Genomic DNA, 16,283 nt, shown 5'->3' on the forward strand with positions numbered 1-16,283 from the left:
CATTCTCCTTGTTTTATTTTAAGTGAGTTTGTTTTATTTTGCTATGTTTGATTATTTTCTTAGGATTTATTTATGAAATACTTTTTTTGAAATTACATACTTATGAAAGAATTACTTGGTCATAAGATAAAAAATTTCTTAAAGCCTTGGATACATATTTATTTCAAGAATGACAATAAATAGTGATGTCAGCAAGATAGCAGAGTAGGATGCCCCTGGCAAATAGCCTCCTTTTATAAAGTGAAAAACAAGCAGAATCTGGCAGAATCAAGTTTGCCGAAACTCTGGAAGATGATCAAGGCTAGAGAACAACTCAACAAATACTGAATTGAAAATAGGAAAAAAATACACCTAAAAATGGTAGGACAGCCATGGGACAAGTTCGTGCTTGGTTCTGTGTGGCAGTTTATCTAACTCATGACAACAGCTTGGTGGCCCATGTGCATTCAAATGTGGATCACTGGGGCCTGCTTATCAGCACACCTAAGTGAAAATATTGGTTGTCATGGAACTCCAAATGGCTCAAAACTGACTCAGTGTGCGTGGCTTTATCTTCAGACTCAAGAAGAAATAGAACATCTCAATAGACCTATGACAAGGTTATTGAATCAGTGATCAAAAATCTCCCAACAAAGAAAAAGACCAAGACCATACAGCTTCATTGGTAAATGTTCTACTAAACATTCAAGGAAGAATTAACAGCAATCCTTCTTAAACTCTTTCAAACAATTGAAGAGAAGGGAACCCTTCCTAATTCATTCTATGAGGCTAGCAATACTGTAATACCAAAGCCAGATATGGACATCATAAGAAAACTACAGACCAATTTCCCCTATGTATAAAGATGCAAAAATCCTCAGCAAAATACTAGCCAATCCACTGCAACAGCATAGTTAAGATTACAGACTGTGACTAAGTGGGATTTATCCCAAGAATGCAAGGCAGGTTCAACATATTATAATCAATTTAATACACCACATTATCAGAATGAAGGAAGAATTACATGATCATTTCAATTGATTCAAAAAAAGGCATTTGATAAAATCCAACACTCTTTCATGATAAAAACACTCAAATTTAAGGAATAGAAAGTAGCTTCCTCAATATGATAAAAAGCATGCATTAGAAACCCACAGCTGACCTTATATTCAATAATGAAAGATGTTCCCCTGAGGTCAGAAATAAGACAAGAGTGCCTACTTTAAACACTGTTATTAACATTGTACTGGAAGTTCTTGCCAGCACAATTAGGAAAGTACAAGATATAAAAGGAATCCAAATTGGAAATCTGAATTAGTGAAGAAGAAACAAAATTATATTTATTCACAGAAAGCATGATCATTTATGTAGAAAATCCCAAAGAATCCACAAGAAAATTATTAGAGATAATGAATGAATTCAGAAAAGTTGCACACTACAAATTTCATTGCTATACACAGTAAATAATGTTTCAAAATGTATATTAAAAAAACAATTCCATTCACAATAACTTTTAAAATAATAAAATATCTAAGAATAGGTTTAACTGAAAATGTCAAGGACTTGCCCAGAAAACAACAAAACATTGCTGAAAGAAATTAAATAAAGACCTAAATAAATAACAAGACATTACATATTGTGGACAGAAAGACTGAATATTGTTAAGATGTCAGTACTATTCAGACAATTTATGAGATTCATTAAACTCCCAACAGCTTTTCTTATAGAAATGGAATATCTGAACATTAAATTCACATGGAATCGCAAGGGGTCCCAGATACCCAAATCAATATTTCAAAAGAAGAACAAAGTTGAAGGTCTCACACTTCCTGATTTCAAAAGTTATTACACCACAGTAATCAAAACAGTGGGTACTGGCATAGACATAAAAATCAATAAAATAGAATTGAGAGTGCAAAAATAAACCCATACATCTATAACCAACAGGTTTTTGACAAGGGTGCCAGGTACCTTGATTGGGGGAAGGAACAGTCTCTTCAGCTAATGATGATGAGGAAAGTTGGTAGCCACATATAAAAGAATGAAGTTGATCTTTAATTGACCAAATAAAAAATGAGCTCTAAATGGATCAAGAACCTAAGCATAGGAACTATAATCATAAAACTCTTAGAAGAAAACATGGGGGATTTTTCATTATCTTGGATTTGTTAGTTATTCCTTAGATATGACACCAAAAGCACAGCAAAAAAAAAGAAAAAAAAAGATAAAATGGACTTCATCAAACTTAAAACCTTTTTTACATCAAAGGACATTACCAAGAAAGTAAAAATAGGACATACAGAATGGGAGAAAATAATTGCTAACCATATATCTGATAAGAATTTAATACCCAGAATATATAAAGAACTGCTAAACTCAACAACAAAAAGGCAAATTACCCATTTAAAATATGCACGAAGGACTTGAATCAACATTTCTCCAAAGAAGATGACCAAGATAAAAAAATGCTCAACATCATTGGCCGATAGGAAAATGCAAATCAAAACCACAATGAGATATTACTTCAGACATACTAAGATGACCATTATTTAAAAAAAAAAAACGGAAAATAACAAGTGTTTACAAGGATGTAGAGAAACTGAAACACTTTTATATTGTTGGTGGAATTCTAAAATGGTGTAGCCATTGTGACATCAGTTTGGCAGTTCCACAGAAAGTTAAATATAGAATTACTATATGCCATGGCAATCTCACTTCTTTGTATAGACCCCAAAGAATTGAAAAAGCAGGGACTCGAACAGATATCTGTACTTCAATTTTTTTTTTTTAATATAGGCAGGCACTGGGAATCAAACCCCAGTCCTCTGGCATGGCAGGCGAGAACTCTACCTGCTGAGCCATCGTGGCCCACCCTTGTGCTCCAATTTTCATAGCAGTATTATTCACAATAGCCAAGAGGTGGAAGCAACCCAAGTGCCCATCAACAGATAATCGAGAAACAAAATGTGGTATATACACACAATGGAATACTATTCCACAATAAACGGAAATGAAATTCTGACTCAGTCTACAACATGGATGAAACTTGAAAACATCATCTGAGTGAAATAAGACAGAAACCAAAAGACAAATAGTATATGACCTCACTACGTAAAATACCGAGAATAAGCAAAATTCTTAGAGACAGATAGTAGATTACAGGTTTCCAGAGTTGGAGAGTAAAGAGTAGGGGAACTTATTGTTTCATGAATGCAGAATTTCTATTTGAAGTGATGAAAATTTGGGGTAATGGATGTTGGCGATGGTAGCATAATATTGTGAATGTAATTAATACTACTGAATTATACACTTGTTAAGAGGTTAAAATGGGAATTTTTCAGTTGTATATATTACTAATATAAAAAGTTAAAAGTGATAGGGTGGGCCATGGTGGCTCAGTGGCAGAGTTCTCACCTGCCATGCCAGAGATCCGGTTTTGGTTCATAGTGCCTGCCCATGCAAAAAAAAAAAAAAGGTTAAAAATGATAATGACTGACATTACCAGTTTTCACCCACACATCAAAAAGGGGGGAGGGCCGCTATCTGTAGTCTTATTTTTAAAATTCTGTACTCTGGATATATTTTTAATTTTTTTTTCCAATTTGACATGTGAAAGTTGTATCTTTATATTTCTTTAATATGTATCAGAATTATTGAATGAGTTTTTAGCATCCACTCCTGACTTCCTCATGCTTCTGACTACCTTCTGACCCATATAATATTTTCCTTCTTTCTGATAAAAATCTCAGACACCAAATTTTTTTTGACCGATTTCAAGCATTTATTCTTTTTGGGATGAATTTTAGACCAATCTTGATTGGAACAAAGACTAATATAGATTAATTTGGAATGGTTGACATATCTGCAATGTTTATTCAACCCATATAAATACATAATTCTTAGTCTTTAATTTGTTTGGATTTTATTTTGTTCTTCTCAATAAATGTTATACTTTTCAGTATGACCAGAACATTTAAGGATAACTCTAGCAAAGAGCTCAACACTGGTTGGTAGAAGTAACATCAAGATTTAGAATGACCAAACAAGTGAAGTTGAAAACCTACATTTACCCAGGAGGTCACAGAAGGTCCAAAACTCAAGCCCCAAGCCTCATAGGTCCAATTCAACTCTCTGTGATCTTATTGTGCCAGCCTGGCACAGAAAATAGATGTTACAGGTTTCGCCGCTTGTTTTTTTCTTCATGCAAAAACTTATATTTTGGGGGTTAATTGCTGAACTACATGGCTCTATACCACCCCTTCAATCATATTTACCTTCAATATGACAATATTACTTATAAACCCACTTATGAATTTCCATCACTTCGATCTGTTTCCATACCTTTAAGTTCAACCTCACCAGCTAAGCGTTCACCTATCTCTAGCTTCTGTGATCTCAGGTTCCCTATATTCTACATTATGATACACTGAGTTTACCTTTTACCAGGGTCATATTAGCAAAATCTTACAGTCTCTATCCTTTTGTGTCTGGCTTATTTCACTCAGCATTATGTCCTCAAGTTTTATCTATGCTGTCATATACTTCAGGGCCCTCATCTTACTGCTGTATAATACTCCATTGTATGTGTTTTGATTTGCATTTCTCTTATAGCTAATGAAGGTGAACATCTCATCATGTGTTTTTTAGCCACTTGTATTTGCTCTTCAAAAGATGTCTGTTCATATTTTTTGCCCATTTTATAATTGGGTTGTTTGATCTTTTGTTGAGTTGTATGATTTTTTTTAAATATATACTGGTTAGCAAACCCTTATCCAATGGGTGGTTTCCAAATATTTTCTCTCATTGACTTGACTGCTGCATCACATATTTTAATAAAGTCCTTTGAGGCACAGAAGCTTTTGATCTTAAGGAGTTCCCATTTATCTATTTTTTTCCTTTCATTGCTTGTGGTTTGGGTGTAAAGTTTAAGAAACTGTCTCTTATTTCTAGGTCTTGAAGGTGTTTCCCTATATTTTCTTCTAGGAGCTTAATGATACTGGCTCTTATTTAGGTCTTTGATCCACTTTGAGTTAATTTTTGTATAGGTTGTAAGGTAAGGTTCCTCTGTCATTATTTTGGCTATAGATATCCATTTCTCCAATGCTCATTAATTGAGAAAACTGTTTTTCCCAGTTCAGGAGACTTTGGGGTCTTGTTGAAGATCAGTTGATCATAGGTTTAGTGGTCTATTTCCACACTCACAATCCAATTCCATTGATCAATATGTCTATCTTGTGCCAGTGGCTTTTTAACCACTGTGGCTTTATAATAAGCTTTGAAATCAGGAAGTGTTAATCCTCCCACTTTTTTTTTTTGAGAATATTTTTAGCTATATATCCTTCCAAATGAATTTGATAACTAGTTTTTCCAAGTCTTCAAAGTAAGTCATTGGAATTTTGGTTGGTACTGCATTGAATCTGTAGACCAATTTGGGTAGAATTGACATCTTAACTACATTTAACCTTCCTATCCATGAACATGGAATGTCTTCCCATGTATTTAGGTCTTCTTGATTTCTCTTAGCAATGTTAGGTAGTTTTGTGTACAGTTCCTTTACATCCATGATTAACTTTATTCCTAGATGCTTGAATCTTCTAGTTGCTATTTATTTTATTAATTAACGGAAAAAAAGAAATTAACCCAACATTTAGAAATCATACCATTCTACATATGCAATCAGTAATTCTTAACATAATCACATAGATGCGTGATCATTGTTTCTTAGTACATTTCCATCAGTTTAGAAGAACTAGCAACACAACAGAAAAAGATATAGAATGTTAATATAGAGACAAAAATAAAAGTAATAATACTAAAGTCAAAACAAAACAAAACAAAACAAAACAAAAACCTATAGCTCAGATGCAGCTTCATTCAGTGTTTTAACAAGATTACTTTACAATTAGGTATTATTGTGTTGTCCATTTTTGAGTTTTTGTATCTAGTCCTGTTGCACAGTCTGTATCCCTTCAACTCCAATTGCCCATTATCTTACCCTGTTTCTAACTCCTGCTGGACTCTGTTACCAATGACATATTCCAAATTTATTCTCGAATGTCTGTTCACATCAGTGGGACCATACAGTATTTGTCCTTTAGTTTTTGGCTAGACTCACTCAGCATAATGTTCTCTAGGTCCATCCATGTTATTACATGCTTCATAAGTTTATCCTGTCTTAAAGCTGCATAGTATTCCATCGTATGTATATACCACAGTTTGTTTAGTCACTGTTCTGTTGATGGAGATTTCGGCTGTTTCCATCTCTTTGCAATTGTAAATAACGCTGCTATAAACATTGGTGTGCAAATGTCTGTTTGTGTCTTTGCCCTTAAGTCCTTTGAGTATATTCCCAGCAATGGTATTGCTGGGTCGTATGGCAATTCTATATTCAGCTTTTTGAGGAACCACCAAACTGCCTTCCACAGTGGTTGCACCATTTGACATTCCCACCAAAAGTGGATAAGTGTGCCTCTTTCTCCGCATCCTCTCCAGCACTTGTCATTTTCTGTTTTGTTGATAATGGCCATTCTGGTGGGTGTGAGATGATATCTCATTGTGGTTTTGATTTGCATTTCTCTAATGACCAGGGACATTGAGCATCTCTTCATGTGCCTTTTGGCCATTTGTATTTCCTCTTCTGATAGGTGTCTGTTCAAGTCTTTTTCCCATTTTGTAATTGGGTTGGCTGTCTTTTTGTTGTTGAGATGAACAATCTCTTTATAAATTCTGGATACTAGACCTTTATCTGATATGTCGTTTCCAAATATTGTCTCCCATTGTGTAGGCTGTCTTTCTACTTTCTTGATGAAGTTCTTTGATGCACAAAAGTGTTTAATTTTGAGGAGCTCCCATTTATTTATTTCCTTCTTCAGTGTTCTTGCTTTAGGTTTAAGGTCCATAAAACTGCCTCCAGTTGTAAGATCCATAAGATATCTCCCTACATTTTCCTCTAACTGTTTTATGATCTTAGACCTAATGTTTAGATCTTTGATCCATTTTGAGTTAACTTTTGTATAGGGTGTGAGAGATGGGTCTTCTTTCATTCTTTTGCATATGGATATCCAGTTCTCTAGGCACCATTTATTGAAGATACTGTTCTGTCCCAGGTGAGTTGGCTTGACTGCCTTATCAAAGATCAAATGTCCATAGATGAGAGGGTCTATATCTGAGCACTCTATTCGATTCCATTGGTCGATATATCTATCTTTATGCCAATACCATGCTGTTTTGACCACTGTGGCTTCATAATATGCCTTAAAGTCCGGCATCGCTAGACCTCCAGCTTCGTTTTTTTTCCTCAAGATGTTTTTAGTAATTCGGGGCACCCTGCCCTTCCAGATAAATTTGCTTATTGGTTTTTCTATTTCTGAAAAATAAGTTGTAGGGATTTTGATTGGTATTGCATTGAATCTGTAAATCAATTTAGGTAGGATTGACATCTTAACTATATTTAGTCTTCCAATCCATTAACACGGTATGCCCTTCCATCTATTTAGATCTTCTGTGATTTCTTTTAACAGTTTTTTGTAGTTTTCTTTATATAGGTTTTTTGTCTCTTTAGTTAAATTTATTCCTACGTATTTTATTCTTTTAGTTGCAATTGTAAATGGGATTCGTTTCTTGATTTCCCCCTCAGCTTGTTCATTACTAGTGTATAGAAATGCTACAGATTTTTGAATGTTGATCTTGTAACCTGCTACTTTGCTGTACTCATTTATTAGCTCTAGTAGTTTTGTTGTGGATTTTTCCGGGTTTTCGACGTATAGTATCATATCGTCTGCAAACAGTGATAGTTTTACTTCTTCCTTTCCAATTTTGATGCCTTGTATTTCTTTTTCTTGTCTAATTGCTCTAGCTAGAACCTCCAACACAATGTTGAATAATAGTGGTGATAATGGACATCCTTGTCTTGTTCCTGATCTTAGGGGGAAAGTTTTCAATTTTTCCCCATTGAGGATGATATTAGCTGTGGGTTTTTCATATATTCCCCCTATCATTTTAAGGAAGTTCCCTTGTATTCCTATCCTTTGAAGTGTTTTCAACAGGAAAGGATGTTGAATCTTGTCAAATGCCTTCTCTGCATCAATTGAGATGATCATGTGATTTTTCTGCTTTGATTTGTTGATATGGTGTATTACATTAATTGATTTTCTTATGTTGAACCATCCTTGCATACCTGGGATGAATCCTACTTGGTCATGATGTATAATTCTTTTAATGTGTTGTTGGATACGATTTGCTAGAATTTTATTGAGGATTTTTGCATCTATATTCATTAGAGAGATTGGTCTGTAGTTTTCTTTTTTTGTAATATCTTTGCCTGGTTTTGGTATGAGGGTGATGTTGGCTTCATAGAATGAATTAGGTAGTTTTCCCTCCACTTCGATTTTTTTGAAGAGTTTGAGGAGAGTAGGTACTAATTCTTTCTGGAACGTTTGGTAGAATTCACATGTGAAGCCATCTGGTCCTGGACTTTTCTTTTTAGGAAGCTTTTGAATGACTAATTCAATTTCTTTACTTGTGATTGGTTTGTTGAGGTCATCTATGTCTTCTTGAGTCAAAGTTGGTTGTTCATGTCTTTCCAGGAACCCGTCCATTTCATCTAAATTGTTGTATTTATTAGCGTAAAGTTGTTCATAGTATCCTGTTATTACCTCCTTTATTTCTGTGAGGTCAGTAGTTATGTCTCCTCTTCCATTTCTGATCTTATTTATTTGCATCCTCTCTCTTCTTCTTTTTGTCAATCTTGATAAGGGCCCATCAATCTTATTGATTTTCTCATAGAACCAACTTCTGGTCTTATTGATTTTCTCTATTGTTTTCATGTTTTCAATTTCATTTATTTCTGCTCTGATCTTTGTTATTTCTTTCCTTTTGCTTGCTTTGGGATTAGTTTGCTGTTCTTTCTCCAGTTCTTCCAAGTGAACAGTTAATTCCTGCATTTTTGCCTTTTCTTCTTTTCTGATATAGGCATGTAGGGCAATAAATTTCCCTCTTAGCACTGCCTTTGCTGCGTCCCATAAGTTTTGATATGTTGTGTTTTCATTTTCATTCGCCTCGAGGTATTTACTAATTTCTCTTGCAATTTCTTCTTTGACCCACTCGTTGTTTAAGAGTGTGTTGTTGAGCCTCCACGTATTTGTGAATTTTCTGGCACTCCGCCTATTATTGATTTCCAACTTCATTCCTTTATGATCCGAGAAAATGTTGTGTATGATTTCAATCTTTTTAAATTTGTTGAGACTTGCTTTGTGACCCAGCATATGGTCTATCTTTGAGAATGATCCATGAGCACTTGAGAAAAAGGTGTATCCTGCTGTTGTGGGATTTAATGTCCTATAAATGTCTGTTAAGTCTAGCTCCTTTATAGTAATATTCAGATTCTCTATTTCTTTATTGATCCTCTGTCTAGATGTTCTGTCCATTGATGAGAGTGGGGAATTGAAGTCTCCAACTATTATGGTATTTGTGTCTATTTCCTTTTTCAGTGTTTGCAGTGTATTCCTCACGTATTTTGGGGCATTCTGGTTCGGTGCATAAATATTTATGATTGTTATGTCTTCTTGTTTAATTGTTCCTTTTATTAGTATATAGTGTCCTTCCTTGTCTCTTTTAACTGTTTTACATTTGAAGTCTAACTTGTTGGATATTAGTATAGCCACTCCTGCTCTTTTCTGGTTGTTATTTGCATGAAATATCTTTTCCCAACCTTTCACTTTCAACCTATGTTTATCTTTGGGTCTAAGATGTGTTTCCTGTAGACAGCATATAGAAGGATCCTGTTTTTTAATCCATTCTGCCATTCTATGTCTTTTGATTGGGGAATTCAGTCCATTAACATTTAGTGTTATTATTGTTTGGATAATATTTTCCTCTACCATTTTGCCTTTTGTATTACATATATCATATCTGACTTTCCTTCTTTCTACACTCTTCTCCATACCTCTCTCTTCTGTCTTTTTGGTTCTGACTCTAGTGCTCCCTTTAGTATTTCTTGCAGAGCTGGTCTCTTGGTCACAAATTCTCTCAGTGACTTTTTTGTCTGAGAATGTTTTAATTTCTCCCTCATTTTTGAAGGACAATTTTGCTGGATATAGGAGTCTTGGTTGGCAGTTTTTCTCTTCTAGTAATTTAAATATATCATCCCACTGTCTTCTAGCCTCCATGGTTTCTGCTGAGAAATCTACACATAGTCTTATTGAGTTTCCCTTGTATGTGATGGATTGTTTTTCTCTTGCTGCTTTCAAGATCCTCTCTTTCTCTTTGACCTCTGACATTCTAACTAGTAAGTGTCTTGGAGAACGCCGATTTGGGTCTAATCTCTTTGGGGTGCGCTGAATTTCTTGGATCTGTAATTTTAGGTCTTTCATACGAGTTGGGAAATTTTCAGTGAAAATTTCTTCCATTAGTTTTTCTCCTCCTTTTCCCTTCTCTTCTCCTTCTGGGACACCCACAACACGTATATTTGTGCGGTTCATATTGTCCTTGAGTTCCCTGATACCCTGTTCAAATTTTTCCATTCTTTTCCGGATAGTTTCTGTTTCTTTTTGGAATTCAGATGTTCCATCCTCCAAATCACCAATTCTATCTTCTGTCTCTTTGAATCTATCATTGTAGGAATCCATTGTTTTTTCTATCTTTTCTACTTTGTCCTTCACTTCCATAAGTTCTGTGATTTGTTTTTTCAGTTTTTCTATTTCTTCTTTATGTTCAGCCCATGTCTTCTTCATGTCCTCCCTCAATTTATCGATTTCGTTTTTGAAGAGGTTTTCCATTTCTGTTTGTATATTCAGCATTAGTTGTCTCAGCTCCTGTATCTCATTTGAACTATTGGTTTGTTCCTTTTACTGGGCCATATTTTCAGTTATTTGAGCATGATCCATTATCTTCTGTTGGCGTCTGCGCATTTAGACAGATTTCCCTGGGTATTGGATCCAAAAGTTTGGAAGATTTTTCTGTGAAATCTCTGGGTTCTGTTTTTCTTATCCTGCCCAGTAGGTGGCGCTCGTGACACACGTTTGTCTGCGCGTCCCACCAGTAAAAGGTGCTGTGGGACCTTTAACTTTGGAAAACTCTCGCCTTCCGGGAGGTTCGCTAGCCGAAGTGGCTTGGAAGGGTTCGAGCTGGCCTGGGGTCCGAATGCGGGGAGGGTTGCTGGCTGCCGCAGCCCGGGAAAGCGCCCGTCCGAATTTCCTAGTCGCCCGGGCGACAAGTGTGGCGGGAGGGCGCCAGCAGCAGCGGCCCGCCCGGGAGAGTGCACGTTCCTGGGGAGTCACGGGTTTGGAAGGGGCCTCCCCCACCCGTCACTGTTCTCTGCGGCCTGGGGATTTCCGATCCAATTCTCTCAATTGGTCCAGGGGGCCGCGCGTGGTGTGGGCACCTGCCGCCACGGTTTCAGGGGACCGCCTCTCCAATTCTCCCAGCCGGCCCGGGAAGGGGGAAGGGAGTGGCTCCGGCCGCTTGCCGTCCCGCCCGGTGAAGCCCGTGCGCCTCGGCAATCTCACCCGAGCGGCTTCTCTCAGCCAGCCATCCGTTTCAGGATGGGGTACGCTGTCTTTTTTATCTCTGTTGTGGCTTTGGGCGCTGTTCTGTATCGTTTCTACTCCCCTAGTAGCTGTCCTGGAGAAGAAACTAAGATCCGCGCGTCTTACTAAGCCGCCATCTTCTCTGGAAGTCTCCCGAATCAAAACCTTTTATGACTGGAAAGCACACATGAAATTAAGAAAATTGACAAATCATACAAGAGAAATAAAGGTTGCTAATGCATGACTTCCCAGTCTCTTTTGTGTATGAGAGGGGAAAAAAAGCATGGTCTAGAAAATGCAGAATTTCAGGCCCCCCATGGGACTTACCGAAGGGCACAGAAATCATTTTTAAATACAAGAGACAGGTTTTCATGATAATTGTGGAATTCCCTATTACAAAAGAAATACCACATTTTTCCAGTTGATGGAGAACTGAAAAGTCATGAATAAATTGAAAATGGACTGGAAACCATCAATGAAGGGGGAGGAGGTCTTACTTTGCTCTCAATGGGCAGCTGGCAATACTCTGTGTCGGACAAGAAGCTAAATGCCAGGGAAGGGGTTGTTGAGTTGGCATCATGTTCTTCTGTCTGCACACTAAAAAGACCTTTCAACTTATACAAGATCCGAAAAAGGGAAGTAATTTGGCTTAAAGAAATACATGTCTGCATCTGCTAAGCCAAGGGTCATGACTGGTCCTTATGGGACTGTGTGTCACAGGAGGCAGGAGGCTGTGTATCCTGGAACCTCTTTCTTTATTCTAGAAAATATTTCATTGCTGATCCCTTGTTTGTCATGACAGGCTGAGACCTCTTGCCTCATCCATCCCATAGGGTGTTAGGAGCACACAATTAGAAAATAAAGGAGGTGGTAACACAAGGAACTTGTGCCTGAGCCACTGAATCAGCTCTCCCTAATGTGGGGGTAGGGGTGGCACTAAGATTCAGGAATTCTCAAGAAGATAGGAAATGGAAATGAAGTTGAACTGGTTTAAATGTAGAAGAGCATGCCAGGAGGAAGATTAGGACAGCCTGGCCATCACTCTTCTCTGAGCCCTTCTGGGAAGATTCCCTTATCAATTCCGGATTTTCTGGTTATTCTTTTGGAGTGCAGAAAATCTTATCTTCTTCAGGATGACAGGCAAGGCAAACTGATGTTTTACCTACATATACTGCAGCATTCCCCCATCCCAAAGGTACTCCGGGGAGAGGACCTTGGTGGGTTTGTGGTAAAACAGGTACTTGTTCAAGTGGCTTTCATCATGCCACAAGGCCTCAATGTCATTGGCTTCATCGACCATCATTGCCTGGTGACAGGCCTTGGTGAGTCTGTAAACCTCCTGAACTGACCCACCAAAAAAGGCCCCTATGTAATAAAAACCCCCCTTGTCGGGAATATAGGCTTGTGACTCCAGCGGGCGTTCATAGGTGAAGAATTCGCGGCTAAGCCCAAAGAAACCAAGATGGAGGGTGCCAAACAAGGATGAGAGAATCTCCACACCTACGTGGTCACTGAACATCATGTCCACATCTGCACACACCAGGTAGTCCACTTCATGGAGGAAGCGCTGCTCAGAGAAATTGCTGATCATCTCCATGCGGTGCATGGAGATGTCCTGCCAGCGGGAGTAATTCCGGACCTGGAGGACCACCATCTGTCTGCCTTTTTGGAGGGTGACGTGTGGAACTGAGTCTGGCTGGTCAGTGAAGATGTAGTAGTTTACCCTGTGTCCTACCATGAAGTTCCTCTCTGCAGACTCCAGGAATATTCTTAGGAAAACCACATTTTTTTTATGGCAAATACAGTTAATCCAATGGTGGTATTTTGGAGGAGAAACTGTTCATTCAGGATGTCAATGTCGAAGGTCCCTTCCCAAATTATGGGAGCCAGCCAAGGTGTGAGGACCAGGACATCATGCCTGCAGGGTAATAGCAGGTTTGGCTGTAAGTATACTGACCTTGATAATTTTACAATTTGCTGGTTGTCCAGTTCTCTAAGAACCATGTGTGGCTCAGATAGCATGGTTTCCAGCTTCTGTGTTTTCAGGTTCAGGAATTGATAGACAAAGAAAGCTAAGATCAGAATTACTAGGAAAGGAAAGGACACATGAAGAAGCGAATAGCATTTTAGTTTCTTGGTCAGTGTCCACCATAGCTCAGACATGGCTCAACCTCTGACAACTTTTGCGTAGGATTTCCTCTATTCTGGGTGTGAACTGGCCTCTTGTTGACCTTCCACCCTCACTGACTTACACTGGGGTTGAGTGAAGCAAACCCACAATGCCTAAGAACCTGCTGCCACCATGACTGGCCTACTCTTCCAGCAGGGGCAGTGGTGCCAGGAGACCTTTCTGGGATTACACTCTGGAAGAAGACTAAGGGACCCGTCAGACTCAATAAATTCAGTTTGGGTTTGAGGTACTGTCAGAGTACCCAGGTGGCAGAAGTAGATCAACAAGTAGCTCAAACTTCAGGCCAGGGTGTGGATGAGAAGTCAGGGCTCTGGGAAAAGGCTCAGGAGACTGGCTCTAAGAAGGCCATTGGTAGGTCAAGGATAGGGATTGTGATGAAACCAGGGTAGGGAGTGGCCACCAGAGAGCCTGAGCTTGAGGCCAGAGGGCATGTGCTCTGGCCTTCCTGACAACTTACTGTTTGTGAGACCTTTACTCAGGAGATATTTCCACTTGTTTTCTGTCAGACACCAGGGATCCACCTGGCCAGAGTATATCTCTTGCTGTCAGAGGAGCTAGCACCATACCTGTGACTGGAGCTACTGTTCATGAACACATTCAGGTCACCTGGCCCCACCATCCGGAGCACAAGGGGTGCAATGGAGGAGACACAACCACACCTGCATTTAGGGACTCTTTGGTTCCTGCCATCATTTAGAGCTGTGAGGATTTCATGGCCAGAGTATATCTACTGCAGTCTGTGGGGGCAATACCATATATTTTTAGGAAGATACTTCTATTCTTACCTTCAGTTAGGATGGCTGTGGCCTACCAAGCTAGGGTGTCCGCTTTGACTTTAGAGGAGTCAGCGCCACTCAGGAAATTCCTGTACTTAGGGCATTTTTGCTCCTACCTTCAGTCAGAATAGATGTGCCTCTGGTGAGAGCACACCAAACCATAGCCCTGTCTTTGGAGTTACTTTGTTCACTGACCAGGGTTTTGTTGAAGACACAAGTACTTGATGGCCAAGCCATTAATTTTCTTCTAGTGCAAGAACTAGGATCCTAGCAATTAATAATCAAAAGCTTCCTTGACAAATGATGGCGACCAATGCCTGCCCAAAATAGCCCTTGCTCTGCTGGAAAGAGTTTTAGCCCCTTTTAATTAGCTCAAACAACTTAACTTGTCTTCAAGTAAGCTGCAGGCTCAATACCTCAGGGTGCTTTTGTATGTGTCAAAGAGCATGGGTTCAGATGAAGCTCGTCAGAAGTCAATGCACCAGACTTCAGAAGTTCCACTGTGGTGAGAAGAGAATACTCTGTATCAATCATACTGTCCCTGGTTTCAACTATTACTTAGCTCTGGGCCAGATTTCTTATTACTTTGGGAGTGATAGGACTTCCTTTTCCCCTTTCCCATTTGTTTTAGTTTGTTAATGCTGTTGGAATGCAATATACCAGAAATGGGTTTGCTTTTATAAAGGGAATTTATTAAGTTACAAGTTTACAGTATTAAAGCCATAAAAATGTCCAAACTAAGATATCCAGGGAAAGACTTTTTGACTGAAAAGAGACCAATATCTGTCACATGGGAAGGCACATGGCTGGCATCTTCTCTCTCTGTCAGCATTTCAAGTATCTCCAAATGTCATCTTTGATTGCTCTGGTTTCTGTTTAGCTTCTGTTGGCTCTCTTTGCTTCTGGCATCTCCTGGGGCTTCTGCATTTCCACATGTCTGTGTCTGCATTTACATCTGAGGTTTCTCTAAGATATGCCCCCTTTTAAAGGACTCTAGTAAACTAATCAAGACCTGCCTTGAATGGGTGGAGTCACACCTGCATCTAAACAAAGGGTCATACCCACAATTGGGTCTCATATCAGCATGGAAGTAATCAAAGCAAAAGGTCACACCCACAATTGAGTCACTCGGTCTTCATGGACACAATCTAATCCAAGGTTTCCACTGTACAATATTGAATCAGGATTAAAGAACATGGCTGCCCCCACAGTGTGGATTAAGATTGAAAGGCATGGCTTTTCTAAGCTACATAACAGCATCAAAACAGCACACCATTGATTTCAATTAGCCCTCTATTTTCTGCCCCAGGTTATATGGCTTTATTCTTGTTAATTCATCCTTTGTTTATGTGTCTCTGTTCTTTGAGTCACCTATCAAGAAAGAATTGATTTAATGGGTGGTGACATATTGAGTCAGGCTTAACTCTGCAAAGCAACAAACATATCTATTTGGGGTCTTAGAATTGCAATTCAGGGAGCACAGATTCAGGGAGCACCCCAAATAGTGCCCCGTCTTGGCATTTCCAGCAAGGGTTCTAAAAGAAAAAGGTTAGATCAGTTATTTGTGGTGGGTAGATATTTGGGGTACTCTAATTGTTCTTCAGGTTAGATAGTTACTGAGTTCTTTATCATGTGGTTTGCTTTATGGTGTCTGGATGTCCTTGGGGTTTTAAGAAACACTGTTGCTTGAGGCTTTTGCATGTTGGAGTGTTTGTGATATCTGATATTTCCCTAGAGTAATATCCACCATGACCTCCTGACTCCATTTTAATTATTTTATCTATAGTAAGTCTATTTTGTTTTATTTATCTT

The 16,283-nt window shown here is 38.5% G+C and overlaps 2 protein-coding genes across 12 annotated transcripts in view; one reads left to right on the forward strand and one right to left on the reverse strand.

The window, feature by feature from the left end:
• The window catches only part of ZNF599 (zinc finger protein 599), a 210,213-nt gene that overhangs the window by 29,783 nt on the left and 164,147 nt on the right, over nt 1–16,283 (forward strand). For 5 of the 11 annotated variants that reach the window (XR_013163491.1, XR_013163492.1, XR_013163490.1 and 2 more), the window contains exon 1: nt 10,872–14,296. The exons of 5 other annotated variants lie outside the window; for them this stretch is intronic. The gene's annotated coding sequence lies outside the window, so the exon portion shown is untranslated. Of the gene's footprint in view, nt 1–10,871; nt 14,297–16,283 lie in introns of those variants that run through there. One more of the 11 variants, XM_077132180.1, reaches the window with a different exon arrangement.
• Nucleotides 11,792–13,990, reverse strand: LOC143659334 (histo-blood group ABO system transferase 1-like). Its single transcript, XM_077132198.1, is given in 2 exon segments — nt 11,792–13,289; nt 13,292–13,990. Coding segments are annotated over 2 exon segments (1,086 nt in total). The 5' UTR covers nt 13,668–13,990; the 3' UTR covers nt 11,792–12,579.

The sequence above is a fragment of the Tamandua tetradactyla genome, chromosome 16 (genome assembly GCF_023851605.1).
Source record: "Tamandua tetradactyla isolate mTamTet1 chromosome 16, mTamTet1.pri, whole genome shotgun sequence".
NCBI lineage: Eukaryota > Metazoa > Chordata > Mammalia > Pilosa > Myrmecophagidae > Tamandua > Tamandua tetradactyla.